General features: G+C 36.7%; 1 protein-coding gene across 10 annotated transcripts in view; it reads right to left on the reverse strand.

Moving 5' to 3' along the window:
- The window catches only part of LOC138748799 (ryanodine receptor 1-like), a 394,433-nt gene that overhangs the window by 347,673 nt on the left and 31,392 nt on the right, over positions 1 to 15,368 (reverse strand). For 6 of the 10 annotated variants that reach the window (XM_069909563.1, XM_069909556.1, XM_069909553.1 and 3 more), the window contains exons 4-6: positions 12,994 to 13,014; positions 3,017 to 3,091; positions 1,686 to 1,764 (exon numbers count right to left, since the gene is read on the reverse strand). In XM_069909563.1, the coding sequence (XP_069765664.1) occupies positions 1,686 to 1,764; positions 3,017 to 3,091; positions 12,994 to 13,014 (175 nt within the window). The remainder of the gene's footprint in view (positions 1 to 1,685; positions 1,765 to 3,016; positions 3,092 to 12,993; positions 13,015 to 15,368) is intronic. The other 4 variants (XM_069909562.1, XM_069909560.1, XM_069909558.1 and 1 more) reach the window with 1 other exon arrangement.

Here is a 15,368-nt window from a genome sequence, read left to right on the forward strand (position 1 = left end):
AGAAGTTTAATGACATTTTATCATTTAAAAAATATGGGATACAAAATAATACCCGTTTTGTTATTATTAATTATGGGCTTATTTGAGAGAGAATGTGTCCTAAAATCTCATAACCAAAATGTAGTGATGTACAATATTGATATGTAGTAGATATATTAAGAAATGTATTTCAGCTATGTTGGGAGACAGATTTAAAAGTTAATACTGATGAAGTAAATTGGTCAGAGTTGTGTCAGACATTATGGCAAATACTATGTTAGATATAGGCTAGTTCAATACAATTTTTTTACATCAGTAATATCTCATTCTGCAAAAGCAAAATAAATTACAATCAGATTTATCTGATCACTTTTTTGATGTGGTCAGGAGGTAGTTACTTTTTTTTTACATTCTACTTGGTCTTGTTCCAAAGTGAAACCTTTTTAGTCAAATTTGGCATTTTATTTAGAACAGATTATGGGAATTAAATTTCCACAAACACCAAAGTCCTTTTTGTTAGGCAATATTGAGGGGATAAGACTGAAACAATCTATGTATCAAAAATAATTTTTAAGACTGTTTTAGCAGTAGCAAGAAAATGTATAGCAGTATCATGGAAATCAGATACTCATTTGGGTATGGAATATTGGAATGCAGAAATGCATAGTTGTGACCCTTTAGAGAAAATTACTTAGAAATAAATATGATCCATTTTTGAAAATTTGATACCCATACCCAAGAATTGAGGGAATTAATATATAGAGCTTTTCCTTGAGCCTCAAACTTCATTAACCTCTGAAATATTATGTTATAAGTGATTAATTCCATGTGGCAAGGGGCAACTTACAGCAACTAGGTAACTTTTCTCATTTCTTACTTTTCCCTTATGTTTTTGTACTTTTTCACTTTTCCTTTCTCTTTTTTCTTTTATTTTCCTTTTTTTTAAATTTGGGGTTAGTTTAGTGGGGGAGGGTGGGGATTTATATCATCATATAAATGGATATTAATACTTGGCTGTTATATCTTGGGCTTAAATATTATTACATGTATGGAAAACTTTAATAAAATTTTCCAAAAAAAATCCTATTGTACCTGCTCCACAACTGTTGCCAGCAGCACATTACATACACTCACCACTCTCGTGTGAAAAATATACTTCGTACACCCCCCCTCCCCCTTTGTAACCTCTGGCAACCTTCCAGGCTATCCACAGCACCAACAACCTTCATATCATTCCCAAATAAACTAACCCATCCTTCCATTTCCTCATCCAAGTCATTTATAAAAACCACAAAGAGAAGGGGGTCCCAGAACAGATCCTGTTGCACACCAGTAGACAGCAAACTCCATGCAGAATATGACCCATCTGCAACCATCCTCTGCCTTCTATGGACAAGCCAATACAGTATTCACAAAGCAAGTAATTACCAGTATATTTTTTGACAACAAAGCCTTTTTCCTTCATCTCCAAATACATCACCCAATAACTTTTACTTGGGGATTCTGTAAAATTCCTATTCAAACTTCAAAATGCTACAAAAGCTCCAAGATCCTTATCTTGTTGCTTTTAATTCTATTTTTCTTTTGAATCTGTGGAACTTATGTAAAATATATAGTGCAAGTTCGAGAAACACCAGAAATCTGCCCCTGAGCATATAAATTAGGAATAGCCAAAGAATTGAAAGAAAATTCATCTTCAAAAATACCTGAAGCATCTTCTTGCAGTCCAACATCAAATGATAACTTGTCTGTTAAAGATCTTGAGGTTGTCAAACAACATAAATACTGGGGGGGAAATGAAAGTAAATAAAATAAAATGGCTGCTATTATGGAAATAACAAAGATTAAAGTTAGTGGATTATATCTCTTCTCAATTTGCTATAGAATCCCCCAAAAAAATAAGATACTGAACCAAAGTCACAAAAAATCTACATAAAATCCATGGAAAATGCTGGCATTATATATATTAGAGTATTACATTAAAAATGTCCAGATAGAGACATCAAATCCAAATTACAGCTTCTAGTGAAGCAAGATTTAAGGAAAATATTTAATTGGACAGGATCAAACAAATGAAGGCTGAATAGTGAATGCTAGAAGACTTTAAATGGTACAAGAGAAATAAAATTCAAAAGTAACATTTAGGAAGTATAATAGTTTCCCAGCAAAATGCAAATAGACACTGTTGGGACAGTGTTACAGCATAACAGTTAAACACAGCTTCCTTACAATTTTTTGCAAAGTTAGGTTGTGTTTGCGATTAAACATATCAACAAATTTCAGTCCACCTGATTAGTTTCTGAGAAGTTTCTTGTCAAAGAATCGAGAACTGAGCTTCACAATTCAAAAAGGAGTCACCCATTTTTTTTTAACATAGAGGAGATGGAAATCCTTTTCTAGTGTTACAAGTCTTTGAAACATCTTTTCTCAAATGGCAGAATCATTGAATAACTAAGGCGGAAATAGATTAGATTATTGATAAAGAAGTTAGTTATTGGAAGCAAGCAGGAATGTGAACTTGAGATTACAAACAAATCAATTGTGGTCTTGTTACATGGCAAAGCAGGGTCAAGGATCATGTATCATTCTGATCCAGGTAAGTGTATTTTCTTTAAATCATCTCAATAAAATGCAAACTTCAAAATTCTGCTTTTTCTCAAATTTTATTGCAATTTTAAATTAATTTATTAGTTAATGAATTTAAATATAAATGGAGCCAAAGATAAAATACCTCCAAAGGAGTTAAGATTTTAATGCATTTCTCCATAAAAAGATTGACTTTAGTATGACAGAAACCAACAGTAGTGCTTAATTAACATTCAATAATTTCTTCATACAGTGGATTTTGAAAGTCATTTGTGTAAGTTTGTGAAGAAATAATGCTAGTTGGAATAGCTACTTAATTTTCTCTTGGCACCTAAACATTTCACTGAATTTAGAGTAAAATGTTCAGGGGAAGGCAAAGCTTTTAAGAGGATGCTGACAAAGATAAAATGATGAACAACTGAAAAAATAAATTATAGCTCTATTTACTTACCATGCCACTATGAGTGTGTCGGAGTAAAATAGCATGACCATACAAAAGGGTTCTGTGCCCTCCTCCCTGAGAAGACTGCATGTTTAAAAAAAAGGCAAAAACAATCAGTTTCATAAATCATCTCTTGATACTTCAACATACCAGATATATTCTCTTCAATAACAAGTTTTGATTGTTGACTGCAAAATTTACTTGGAGATGCACCAATTTTATTGGACGATTAATATCTTTCTTTTCTGTTGGGCACGAACAGGATAAACAAAAGATTAATGTTGATATCAAAAATATTGAAGTTTTAATTCGTGAAGAAAAAAAGTGACCAGGATAATTGGGAACGAATAAAATAGCTTAAATGTACAAAAATGCACAAATTCTACCTTTTACTCAACACTATCTGCTGGAGGAACTCAACAGGTCAAGCAACATCAGTGGGAGAAAAAGAATCCTTCATCAAGAATGGAAATGATAGCCTTAGCTGTAGCAAAAAAAATGTATAATGTCAACCTGGAAATCAGAAGGGAGCCTGAGAGTACAGCAATGGTACATAGAAATGAATAAATGTATTCCATTGGAAAAAATAACAATTTAAAAAATAAAGTCACATTATTTGAGCAAATTTGGGAACCGTACATGGAACATAACAGAGAGGTCCTACCGCGGACCTCCACCACCTAAAATGATAGAATGAGAAGACGACGAAATGAACTGACCCAGTGTGTAGAGGACACAATTTTCTTGTTTATTTTCATTGTGTGATGACATTGTTTAATGTATTGTATATGTTGAACGTTTAGTGGGAAGGAGGGAGGGAAGGGAGGGGGGGGGGAAGGGGAGAAAATGACACTGTGTATATTCAAGAGGGAAATGTTTGTGAGTATTTTTGTTAGTATGGTTCATAGTGTGAAAATAAAAAAAGTTTAAAAAAAGAATGGAAATGCAGCCCAAAATGTTATTCATTCTAAGTGATGCTCCTTGACCTGCTGATCTCTTCCAGATCTTCAGATTCTAGTATCTGCAATCTCTCGTGTGTCCCCAATTCTACTTTTTATGTTGATGATTATATGCTCACTGATTTTTTGCAGACAAAGAGCAAAAGTAACATTTATTGGATAATTAAATGGATCATTGCATCACAGTTAAAACAGGGCAAATGATAATGTACATAAGTGCAGGGTGGCACAGTTGGCATAGAGGTTAGTGCAGCACTGTTACAGTGCCAGTGAATGGGACCGGGATTCAGATCCTGCGCTGTCTCCCCGTGTGTACATGGGCTTTTCCCCAGGGACTCCAGTTTCCTCCCACCATTTGAAATGTACCGGGAGTTGTAGGTTAAGTGGGTATAATTGGGTGGTATGGGCTTGAGGGCCAAAATGGCCTGTTACCGTACTTAGGTTTAAAAACAATGTGCAGTTTTTTTCCACAGAGAGCAAACTGAGAGAATAGATTTCGTGACATGTTCATGATAATAAATTCTGATTCTGAATTGTTTACATTATACATCAAGAAGTCACAAAAGTGGATTTGTTATTCAATTTTAATTATTTATGTATTCAATTATACATATTGTGAACTTTTCATTTTGATTTTGTAGCGTAATATTCATTTTATATTTAATACACAGGGTCTTGGGTTTTTGCTATCCAAATTGCAATCAGATATACCAAGAAAAAACTCAGGGCAAGCAGTATCCAAGGGGAAAGAGAGTCAATACATCAAGCAAGAAACTGTCAGAAATGGAAAGTGAGCAATGGCCATTTATTAAGTTGCAGAGAATGGGAGGGGCGGTGAAAACACAGGGAATGTTTGTGATAAGGTGCAGACCAACTTGTCAAAAAAAAGTCCCAAGAGTTAAGAGGTTGAAGAGAAAAAAATTGAAACTGAAGAATGCAACTGGATTCAAGGAGAGATTGTAAAATTCAGTATTAGGTCCCAAGTATTAGGTCCCAAGTATTAGGTCCCAAGTATTAGGTCCCAAGTATTAGGTCCCAAGTATTAGGTCCCAAGTATTAGGTCCCAAGTATTAGGTCCCAAGTATTAGGTCCCAAGTATTAGGTCCCAAGTATTAGGTCCCAAGTATTAGGTCCCAAGTATTAGGTCCCAAGTATTAGGTCCCAAGTATTAGGTCCCAAGTATTAGGTCCCAAGTATTAGGTCCCAAGTATTAGGTCCCAAGTATTAGGTCCCAAGTATTAGGTCCCAAGTATTAGGTCCCAAGTATTAGGTCCCAAGTATTAGGTCCCAAGTATTAGGTCCCAAGTATTAGGTCCCAAGTATTAGGTCCCAAGTATTAGGTCCCAAGTATTAGGTCCCAAGTATTAGGTCCCAAGTATTAGGTCCCAAGTATTAGGTCCCAAGTATTAGGTCCCAAGTATTAGGTCCCAAGTATTAGGTCCCAAGTATTAGGTCCCAAGTATTAGGTCCCAAGTATTAGGTCCCAAGTATTAGGTCCCAAGTATTAGGTCCCAAGTATTAGGTCCCAAGTATTAGGTCCCAAGTATTAGGTCCCAAGTATTAGGTCCCAAGTATTAGGTCCCAAGTATTAGGTCCCAAGTATTAGGTCCCAAGTATTAGGTCCCAAGGGCTCCCACATGGGCCAAATGGAAGACGAGATGCTGCTCCTCGAACTTGTGTTAGAATAACATTCGAGGCAAAATACAGAGCTCGAAGTGCAAGTGGGATAGTGAAGTGATTGGTGACTAGAAGCTAAAGGGCAGCCTGCAAAGCAGTCATCAAATCTGCGATTGGTTTCTCCGATGCACAGAGGATGATACTGTGAACTATTTTGTGCCAGTATTTTGTGGGGTTTTTTTCTATGCATTTTCAGCATCTACTGTTTTTGTTCCAAAGACAAGGCAAATAGATTTTGCAAAACTTGAACTAAGTCTGTCTGTGCAAATTACAGACAGCAGAGCCATCCATAACTGAGAACCTGCCTTAGGCAAGTCTAATAATACTCAAAATGAATAGCATGAGTAGGCCCACCAATCCAACGATTTTCAGATTAAATCTCCAACCCAACCTTTTGGATGATCATCATCTTGTTGCAGTTTCCAACCCACCCTCAGTCTTCGACGCCCATCTTAAACAAAACTTTTTCCATTCCCAACAATTCTCAAACATTTTCTTTCCATTATTTTTCAGTCTGACCCTTTCCAACTCACCAATCCAAGCTATTCTGCAAATGAATCATTCCACTAATTTTCAGTTCAACCTTCACTGCAATCACAATCCCCTCCCTTTAAAGTGCAATGACCCAATCTGTTAACTGACCTTCCCTTCTTTTCACAATCACTCACAGACCTCTCTCTCCACAACCACACATTTCTATGATTTAATAATTTTCCTTTACCTTATCCAGTACAAGCAGCAGGTGCCAGAAAAAGAATGCCACATGTCACACTTGAGCCCAACTCCCTCAAAAATTTTGATGTGGCCCTTATTTTGTTTAAGGCTGACAATTACTTTAAAACAAATAGCGAGTTAAAAAATCAAATTAACAATAGTGCAAAATAGGTGATAGCAAATGCTACATTTAAACCCTGTCAAAATTTAACACAATGGGTTATTACACTGCCTCGCCCCTTTCATGCAATAGGATAATATTTTATGTACGGTAACATTGTGAAAAAGATATCCAACAAGTCCAAATACACAAATAGCATTACTTTACTAACAGTTAAATCAAACTATTCCTTTCATCCAATTCCATCCATGCTCCCATAATGTCCATTGTTTTAACATCCAAAACAATTTTCATGGCACAAAAATAGCTTATTGCAGGATATCAATATTTTTTTAGAATACTGTTTGCAATATAGAATTCAAAATGAACTGTGATAAAGTTCAGTACTTACCATATTTATATTGCAAACCTCAACTTTTACAATTATTGTTGCTATCAGAAGGTAATAACAATCATTTCACACTTGAGTTAATGTTACTTTAGCTTTAGTCATCGTATTAGCTAAATAACCCTTCAGGTATCAGATAAAATGTTATAAAAATCACCACAAAACAAATTTTCAGGGAAGATATACAGTACACACCAGGTAAAGTTCAAATTTCATTCATACCTTCTACTGGTGCAATTTAAACACATCTTTTTTTGAATACTTTATTTTAAAAATTTAAAACCACAATATTCATATACAGTTTACACACATCTTGATGTTAATCATTTTCATTGTGTCACATGTAATGTGCAATTTACTCGATTTAGCATATTCCTGAAAAGCGCAATGAGATGAAATTGTACAATGCACTTAAATGTGCTTACACTAGCATCTGCTTTTACATGGTGCATACTATACATGGACTTACTCAAAGGTTATATCATTGGGTAGGAAAAATGGCCCTGTTCAGCCAAATACAGTGTAAATTGCAGCAATTTACCATATTGTATTTGAACTGTAAGAGAGAAAAAAATGATGCAAAAATGGAATATAAAAATATAAAAACTTGGTTTTAAAAAAAATGTTGTGAACATACTCTTGGCTCCTAAAAGTTTGAATTTTTTTGAGAAATGCATTTTAAAATTCTAGAACTGCTTAAATGTGAGACTTAACCATATGAATTTCATAAAAAGGCATTTAATAATGGTCTAACTCAATTAATTCAAGCTACTGACAAGAAATATACATAATTTTCATTCTTAATCAGCAAGATGTATGGTTAGAAATCTGTGAATTGCAACTTGCACTGAAGGCACAGCATTGGCTGCATAAGAAACATCTTTTTGATAAGATCTCAAAACTGCCTAAGAGGTAACAAATATAAAAGCTAAATATCTACTACTTGAAACCAAAATAGATTTGGCAAAGATGCTTGGTAAGTACAATATTTTATATGACAAATTTTGATTCAGTATTGATATACAGATAATTCATGATAAACAAATCCATCTGTTTTCATGGTCAAAATACCATCATTGTCACTTCATTACTCTTAAACATCCCCCAGCATCAGTGGAAAAGCACCTTTGGTAAGGTCAAATCTAGCATCAAGAGTAGGCCATTCAGCACCTCAAGTTGGTCTGCTTTTCAATTTGATCACGGCTGAACTATCAGTCATCAATTTCACTGTAATTCTCTTATCTCAAGACCCCAAATTTTATTAATAGAAATCTATTTTAGCCCCTTTTCTCTCTGTGGTAAGGAATTTCAAGGACTTAACCTTTAGAGAAATTTTTCCTCATCTCAGACCTTGCCATTTAGACTTAAACTCTCCGGTGAGGAAAATTTTTCCTCAGTTTTTACCTCAACTCCCCAACAATCTTTTAAATTTCAATAAGTTTGGTCTGCACCAAACTAGTATTCTGCCTCGTCCCACTGACCTGTACCCAGTCCATATCCCCCCCTTCCCCCTTACCACTTATTTTTCTGAACCCCGAAGTAAAGAGCTTCAATTTCCTTGTAGGATATGTTGGAGTCTTTTAAATACTAGCTGGTTTGAGTTCAGGACCTATGAAAGACAGGGATGGCAAGGTTTATGGACCTTGGATGACAAGAGACATTACAAGTTTAATTACAAAAGAAAAAAATGTAAGGTTTAGGAAGCTGAAATTGGTATGTTGCTTGAGTAATACAAAGGAAGCAAGAATAAATTTAAACTATAAATTAGAAGTGCCAAAATGGGTCATACAACTGAGGAGAACCCTAAGGCAGCAGCAATATAAGGGTAACTAACGAAAGAGTAGGACTCATGGACTTTGTGCCTGGAACTAGAGGAAGTGGATGGGGTAATAAAAGAGCTATTTGTGTCAGCTTTCACCAAGGAGAAAGATACAATAGTGAAGTCAGGGAGGGATATTGTGATATTAAGAGAAGGAAATGTATCTAAGGACACTGATGGGAGGCAAGGAGGGAGAATGTTTGACCAGCAGAGATCATTGTATTCTATTTAGCTGTAGGTAAGATTTCAGTGAACTGAAAAATTGGCAATGATATTTCTTTGCAATCAAGATAAGCCAGAAAGCTAAAGGTCATGAGTTTTATGTCAATGGTAGGGAAATTATTGGAGAAGATTCTTAGGGATAGGATTTATCCACATTTATAAAGGAGTGGACTACTTAGGGATAGTCAGGCCTTTATGCAGCAAGGGACATGTGCCAAAAAGTTGATTGAGTTGTGTTTGAGGAAGTGACAAATATGATTGATGACAGAAGGGTAATGGATACAGTTTATGTTGATGCTAGAAAAAGATTTGACAAAGTCCCTTATGATAGGCTGATCCAGAAAATTAAGTCACGAGATCAATGGAGAATTGGTAGCTTTGATTCAAAAATGGTTTGTCCATTGGATTAGAGGCTAGTGAGAGATGCTATTTTGACTGAAGATTAAGTATCAATAGGAGGACCTCTGTTGTTTGTAATACAAATTTGGACAAAAGGGAAAGTGGCAGTGATTTACAAGTTTGCAGGTGACAAAAATTAGTGGTAATGCAAGGCAGAAAGTAGACAATAAATGTCAGGGCTTTTCGGAGCATTGATAGAGAACCATAGAACATTAAAGCACAGAAGAGGCCCTCTGGCCCTTCTAGTTTGCAACAAACTAGTATTCTGCCTCGTCCCACTGACCTGTACCCAGTCCATATCCCCCCTTCCCCCTATATACCTGTCAAATTGTTCTTAAATGTTCAAATTCACCACTTTAGCTGACAGCTCATTCCATCACTGTGTAAAGAAATTCCCCCTAATGTTCTCCTAAACTTCTCCCCTTCACCTGACATCAGTGGAAAAAGCCTTCTTGCATTTACTCTACCTATATGCATAATATATAAACAACAGCAACCAAAAAAAATGCCACTTAAGTCTTTAAATATTTTGCACGGTGGTCCCAGCAAATCTTCTCCATTCACACTCTATAACTGTACTACTCTCCTATCTCTCCACTCTAACAATTAAGATTACCAACTCAGTTTTCTTAAATTTTCATTCAAATTTTGCAAGCCTACGACCACACCTCTCATTTCAACTGTGCACTTCTGTAGTGAGTCTTAGTTGTACCATGTACGAGATATCTAGCTGGACTGATTGCAAAACAAAATTTTAATCAACACATCTTGGGACACAAAATAAAATTGTACTTGAATTAAATTCTTAGAAAATGTATAAATCTATCCTATTGAGCCTTCTATCTCAGTGGACTGCACACATTCTGTTAATATTACATTTGAAACAGAGATCAATAGATTTTTTTGGATTAAATGAGAGTTATGAGAAATAAGACAAAGGATTAAGGCAAGGTTTGTATGGAATTGTAGGGAAGTTTAAAGAAGAACAGGATGTTTCATTTTCCACACCAAGAGTGGTAGGTGGCTGGAACAGACTGCCAAGAATACCTGGAATGGACTACTGGGAATAGGGTGGAAGCAGATATGACAGTATCTGCTTCAAGATAGACACATTAACAAAAATGGTGGAGCTGCAGTAATGGCACAGCTGGTGCAGGCCTGTGGAAAGTGGAGACATAGCAACAGTAGCACTGGCACCTACACTCATTCCTACTGCCGATGGCTCCGTATAGGTTTTAAATGACCAATCAGAGGAGATGGCCCACGGGACAGTGACCTCAGCAATGGACCATCGATGGGCTCTGAGGCTTAAGAACAGGTAGCGAGCTATTGGTGACTTGACGAAAGGAACCCACACAGGCTGTGGGTGACTGCAGTTAAGGGACTTGCATAGGCTGTGGACTGCTGGATACTGGCTCAAGGATTACCAGGTATCAGAACCAAAATGTGAGAAGGTACCAAGGACTTCCTGATTGTGTCAGAGGTTTGGATCTGGAGCTTGGTGGTTTGTTGGTGGTTTGGACTAAAGGCTGAATGGCTGCGGGAGCACAGGAGGCAATCCATGGGCACTCAGGGACTCTTGGGGGATTCTCTTTTGCTTCTCAGTTTCTGATTGCTAGGCACCAGAAAACTTCTACTGATGGTGAATATTTATCTGCCTTAACAATAATTTAATAAAATGAAGAGAATGTACTTGCTAGAATCTTGAGGAAATAATGAGAAACTGAAGGAACTCAGTAGGTCAGGCAGCATCCATGAGTAGATCCTTATCTAGAAGGATAAATTGTGCCAAATTATCTGGCATCATGTTCAGCACAGACATTGAAAGGCCTATTCCTATAATGTACCATTCTATGTTCAATAGGGAAAGGGAAGGAATCTAAAGATTACCCATGATCTTTCTAATTATCACATAGAAAACCCACGACTCGAAGAACAGACAATTACCTAACTCCACCCTATGCTTCCAAACCTCAGGTTGGCGTAGCAGTTAGTGCCAGCGATTGGGTCTGGGGATCGAATCCCGTACCGTCTGTAAGAAGTTTGTACATTCTCCCAGTGTCTGCATGGGTTTTCCCCGGGGACACTGGTTTCATCCCACCATTAGAAATGTTAAGTGGGTGTAATTGGGCGGCACGGTCTCATGGGCTGAAATGGCCTGTTACAGTGCTGTATGTATAAATTTTAAAAAAGGTAAGAATTATTAGCGTAGCAGATAGCGCAACACTGCTATAGCTCAAGTGATTGAGATCAGGGTTGGAATCACGCACTGTCTGTAATGAGTTCACACATTCTCCCCATGTCGGTATGGATTTCCTCCAGGGGCTCCAGTTTGCTATCACCTCCAAACGTACCAGTCAAATAGTTGTGATTGTGTGGCATGGACTCATGGACCAAAAGGGCCTGTTACCATTCTGTTTGTCTTAATTTAAAAAATTTAAAAATCTAAAAATTTAAATTAAAATTTATAAAAATGGCTGCTCTTTTGGATCATCAGACACAAAAATTTCCATGATCCTCTTGTGTGTAGTAAATTTTCTAAGATTTTCTTTGAATTACATCATATACTGCCAGCTATCTGCTCATTTTGTGTATATGAAAATGCTTGATTCACCAAAAGCAAACACAGAAAAGAACAAGCAGGAACCCCTGAGTTGGGTTGCTACATAGCATCCCTATGTGACAAATGAAGGTAAAACTAATTTTGACATTTTCGTGATTAAGTCGTTCATTGGATTTGTGGTAAAGTACTAGGAGGCTGTTGTTCTGGAAAGGAGGGAACAAATAAGTTGAAGAGGAAAATTAAAATATTTTATCCTAAAGCTATGATTTGAAATAAAATATTCCAGAATTATCTGGTCAAATACAACGCTGTACCACCCACACAACTTGTAAGTCCTATTCTGAACTTGTAACACACAAGCATGCAAGAGTCAGGCCCAGATTGTATTGATTGTTAGTGTCTTCCATGTTGTGTGTCAGACACACAAGGCAAAATATATTAAAAACTGAAAGATAGATTTGAGATCATAGCATGCTTTCCAGCAAAATATGAATATCTCCTCTAGAAAAAAAGAAGCAATTCCTTGCCATAGGAATTACTATAAATTGAAATAACTTCCCCAAAAAGTGACATTCTTCAATGTTTTTCAATTTCCAAAGGAAAAACACAGCACTTTAAGAAACCATGCTTCTGAGCAGATAGGATGCATTACCAAGTAATCCCACTTTCACTCACAATTTCAATCAAACATCCTTTGTTTGGTCAGTGGTAGCAATGATAAGAAATATAGTAAGATAAAGTGAGTATAAAAAATTTGAACGAAAATAAACATGGTGGAGTTAATGATGATCCAAAGAGTGAGACTTTAAGGTCCTGCTATCCTTGAAACATTAATTCTGTGATTTTACTGTTTTTGAAGAAACAACAAAGCCATAAAGAAATAACAATGTAAACAATGTGCTGACTTAGCAATGAAGCAAGTTTAATTAATTTTGAGGAAAATGACCTGGAAAATTGAGTGCAATTAAATAAAATATTTAAGCGAGGTTTGAACAGGGCCTTTGAGATAGAAGTGAAATGTTAGAGTTCATGCACTGATAACTAATCACCTGTCAATGGATTTAAAATGGTTCAAATTAGGTGCACAGCAACAAAAACAGAGTAGTACAGACACACTAACATACCCATTTGTCCAGATCAAGAGGCTTGCATAGTGGATAAAATAAAAAGCAAAAAAGTATATTATTTTCGATTTGTACCACTTTCTGGACTGTTCAATCACATAATGGGTAACCACACAGACACTTCCAGTGGCCAACAGCGACCTGTATTTTAACAACATGAGTTTCAAAAATATCTCTTAGAGGTTAATTATCAGAAATGTAATAAATGTGATGACACAATGGACTATTTCAGATCATCAGTCAATCACCGGAAACTAGGGTAACGTTATGTTAACCACTCATTGCTATGTGGAGATGTGACAGTGTTGACTCAACACACACACACGCAATTTATTTTATTTTTAACCATCTTCAGAAACTTGCATCACAAGAAACATACAATGTAGTTTAGTTTATAATACATGTATTTAATTAGGACTTCTCTAATCAAACGTAAGGCATAACAGAAAATAATTTCAGGAAAAAAATTGTAATTTAAAATTTGTTGCATCAATGCTCTACTGGTACAGCTTTCAGTTGCTTACAAAAACCCAGACTACATCAATGAATCAGGGAATGTACAAGTACATTTTGATTTTAGGCCAAGCCTCTTGCCAATAAATTAATCCCCATTTCGATTAATATCCTCAAAATCAATATACCTGCAAGGTCTCTGGCATAGACAGACTTACCTGTATGGAATGAATGTCATTTAAAGAATGGACATAATGAGAGCGCAACAAAAATTCTCTCTGTAAATGTAGTGCTTTTAATAGACAATAAATGGATCAAGTAACTCTCAAATCAACGGTCTCTTGACCACAGAGTATTAACAATATTACATTGAAACAAAGAGTCCTCTGGACTCGTAACTAAAATAGAAACTGCCTGAAAGCCTGCAGATCGAAAGAGCAACAGTTGACATTTGAGCTTTGGGACTTTCATCAGAACAGGGAAAATAAAAAACAAAATTAGGTGAGGTAGCAAAATAGATAATGAAGAGGAGGATGGAATGAAGGGAATACCTGTGATAGGGTGAGAGTGGATAAGCTAATGTAGCTGTTAATGTGTAGTTAAGATCACAATAAGATACCTTGTCTGTGTAATCTGCTGCTAATGGGAAGGCAGCTGGACATGCACAGCTGGCCAAATTGAACAATAAAACTGACATAGAGAGGCAACTTGCCTCAACTTGAGAGGGGAAGTCGGCAGGGGGAGAGGAAAGAGAAGGAAGTGCAGAAATTGTATAGAAGAGGGAATTCATTGTTTGAAATTGGACAATTCTATGTTCATAGATTTGGACTATAGACATTGGGCCTCACTCTGGTAGTAGAAAAGACCCAGGACAGACAGATCGGTGTGAGAATGGGAAGGGGAGTTAAATGGCATGTCACCTCACCTCATACAATCTTGGGAGGGTAGAAGGAAACCAGAGCACCCAGAGAAAAACACACAGATGATGGGGAGAATGTACAACCTCCTTACAAACAGCACCAATTAAACCCAGGCTCCTGACCCTATAATAGCATTGTGCCACCCCCATGGTAACCACACCACCTAACAATGAACTGAATAGCTATGAACCATAATAGGTCTTTAAAAAATCAGCATAATGGACTGAATGGTGATTTTGGTGACTTTTCCTGCAAGATTCTAGAATTCAAAAACAGATCATTCTAATAGCTCTGAAAGGCACATCATGTATGTTTTTTTTTTAAATTACACAGCTACTGCATTCCAGGAAATTATTCCCATTTTCCTGTAATGCATGCTGTGTAAAAAGCTTCGAACCAGTATGGGGATGCCATTCTAGTTCTGACATTTTTCCTCTGAGACCCCTTGACGTTTTCCCGGAACACCTGCAGTGTAAACGGCACTGCATGCATTCTGGGACCCACAGGCTCATGAACACAATGTTGCAATGACGTGCGTAACGCGCGCGATGTTTCAGTGTGCGATTTTCAAATTTGAGAAAGATTTGCTCAGCTCATTCCATGAGTAGTGCACAATGTAATCGTAGTGCACTGACAGCAGAGGGATGACATGTTAATTAAATGAAAGTAAAGTGAGCAGCTTCATTGGAGTAAAATAGTGCAATGCTGTAACTCAGAAATTAAAACAGAAAGTGCCAGTGGCACTCGGTGGGTAAAAATTGGATGATGTCAATATCCCGCATTCCTTAACAAGGGACTGATCAAGGGTCACTAGGCTGGATAGGTCAGATGCATATTATACATGTCACAGTAGATGTCAACAGTGGTGCTATACGGCTCACTTAGGTTATACGTCACAGTCAATGCAGTGGTAATGCACGCCCAGCCTCCTGACATACCGCACTGCTGGGATGCTGTCTAAACTCGCAGACTAGAAACAGATTTAGTTTTAGTCGTTCCTGT

The sequence above is a fragment of the Narcine bancroftii genome, chromosome 13, assembly GCF_036971445.1.
Source record: "Narcine bancroftii isolate sNarBan1 chromosome 13, sNarBan1.hap1, whole genome shotgun sequence".
NCBI classification, from domain to species: Eukaryota; Metazoa; Chordata; class Chondrichthyes; order Torpediniformes; family Narcinidae; genus Narcine; species Narcine bancroftii.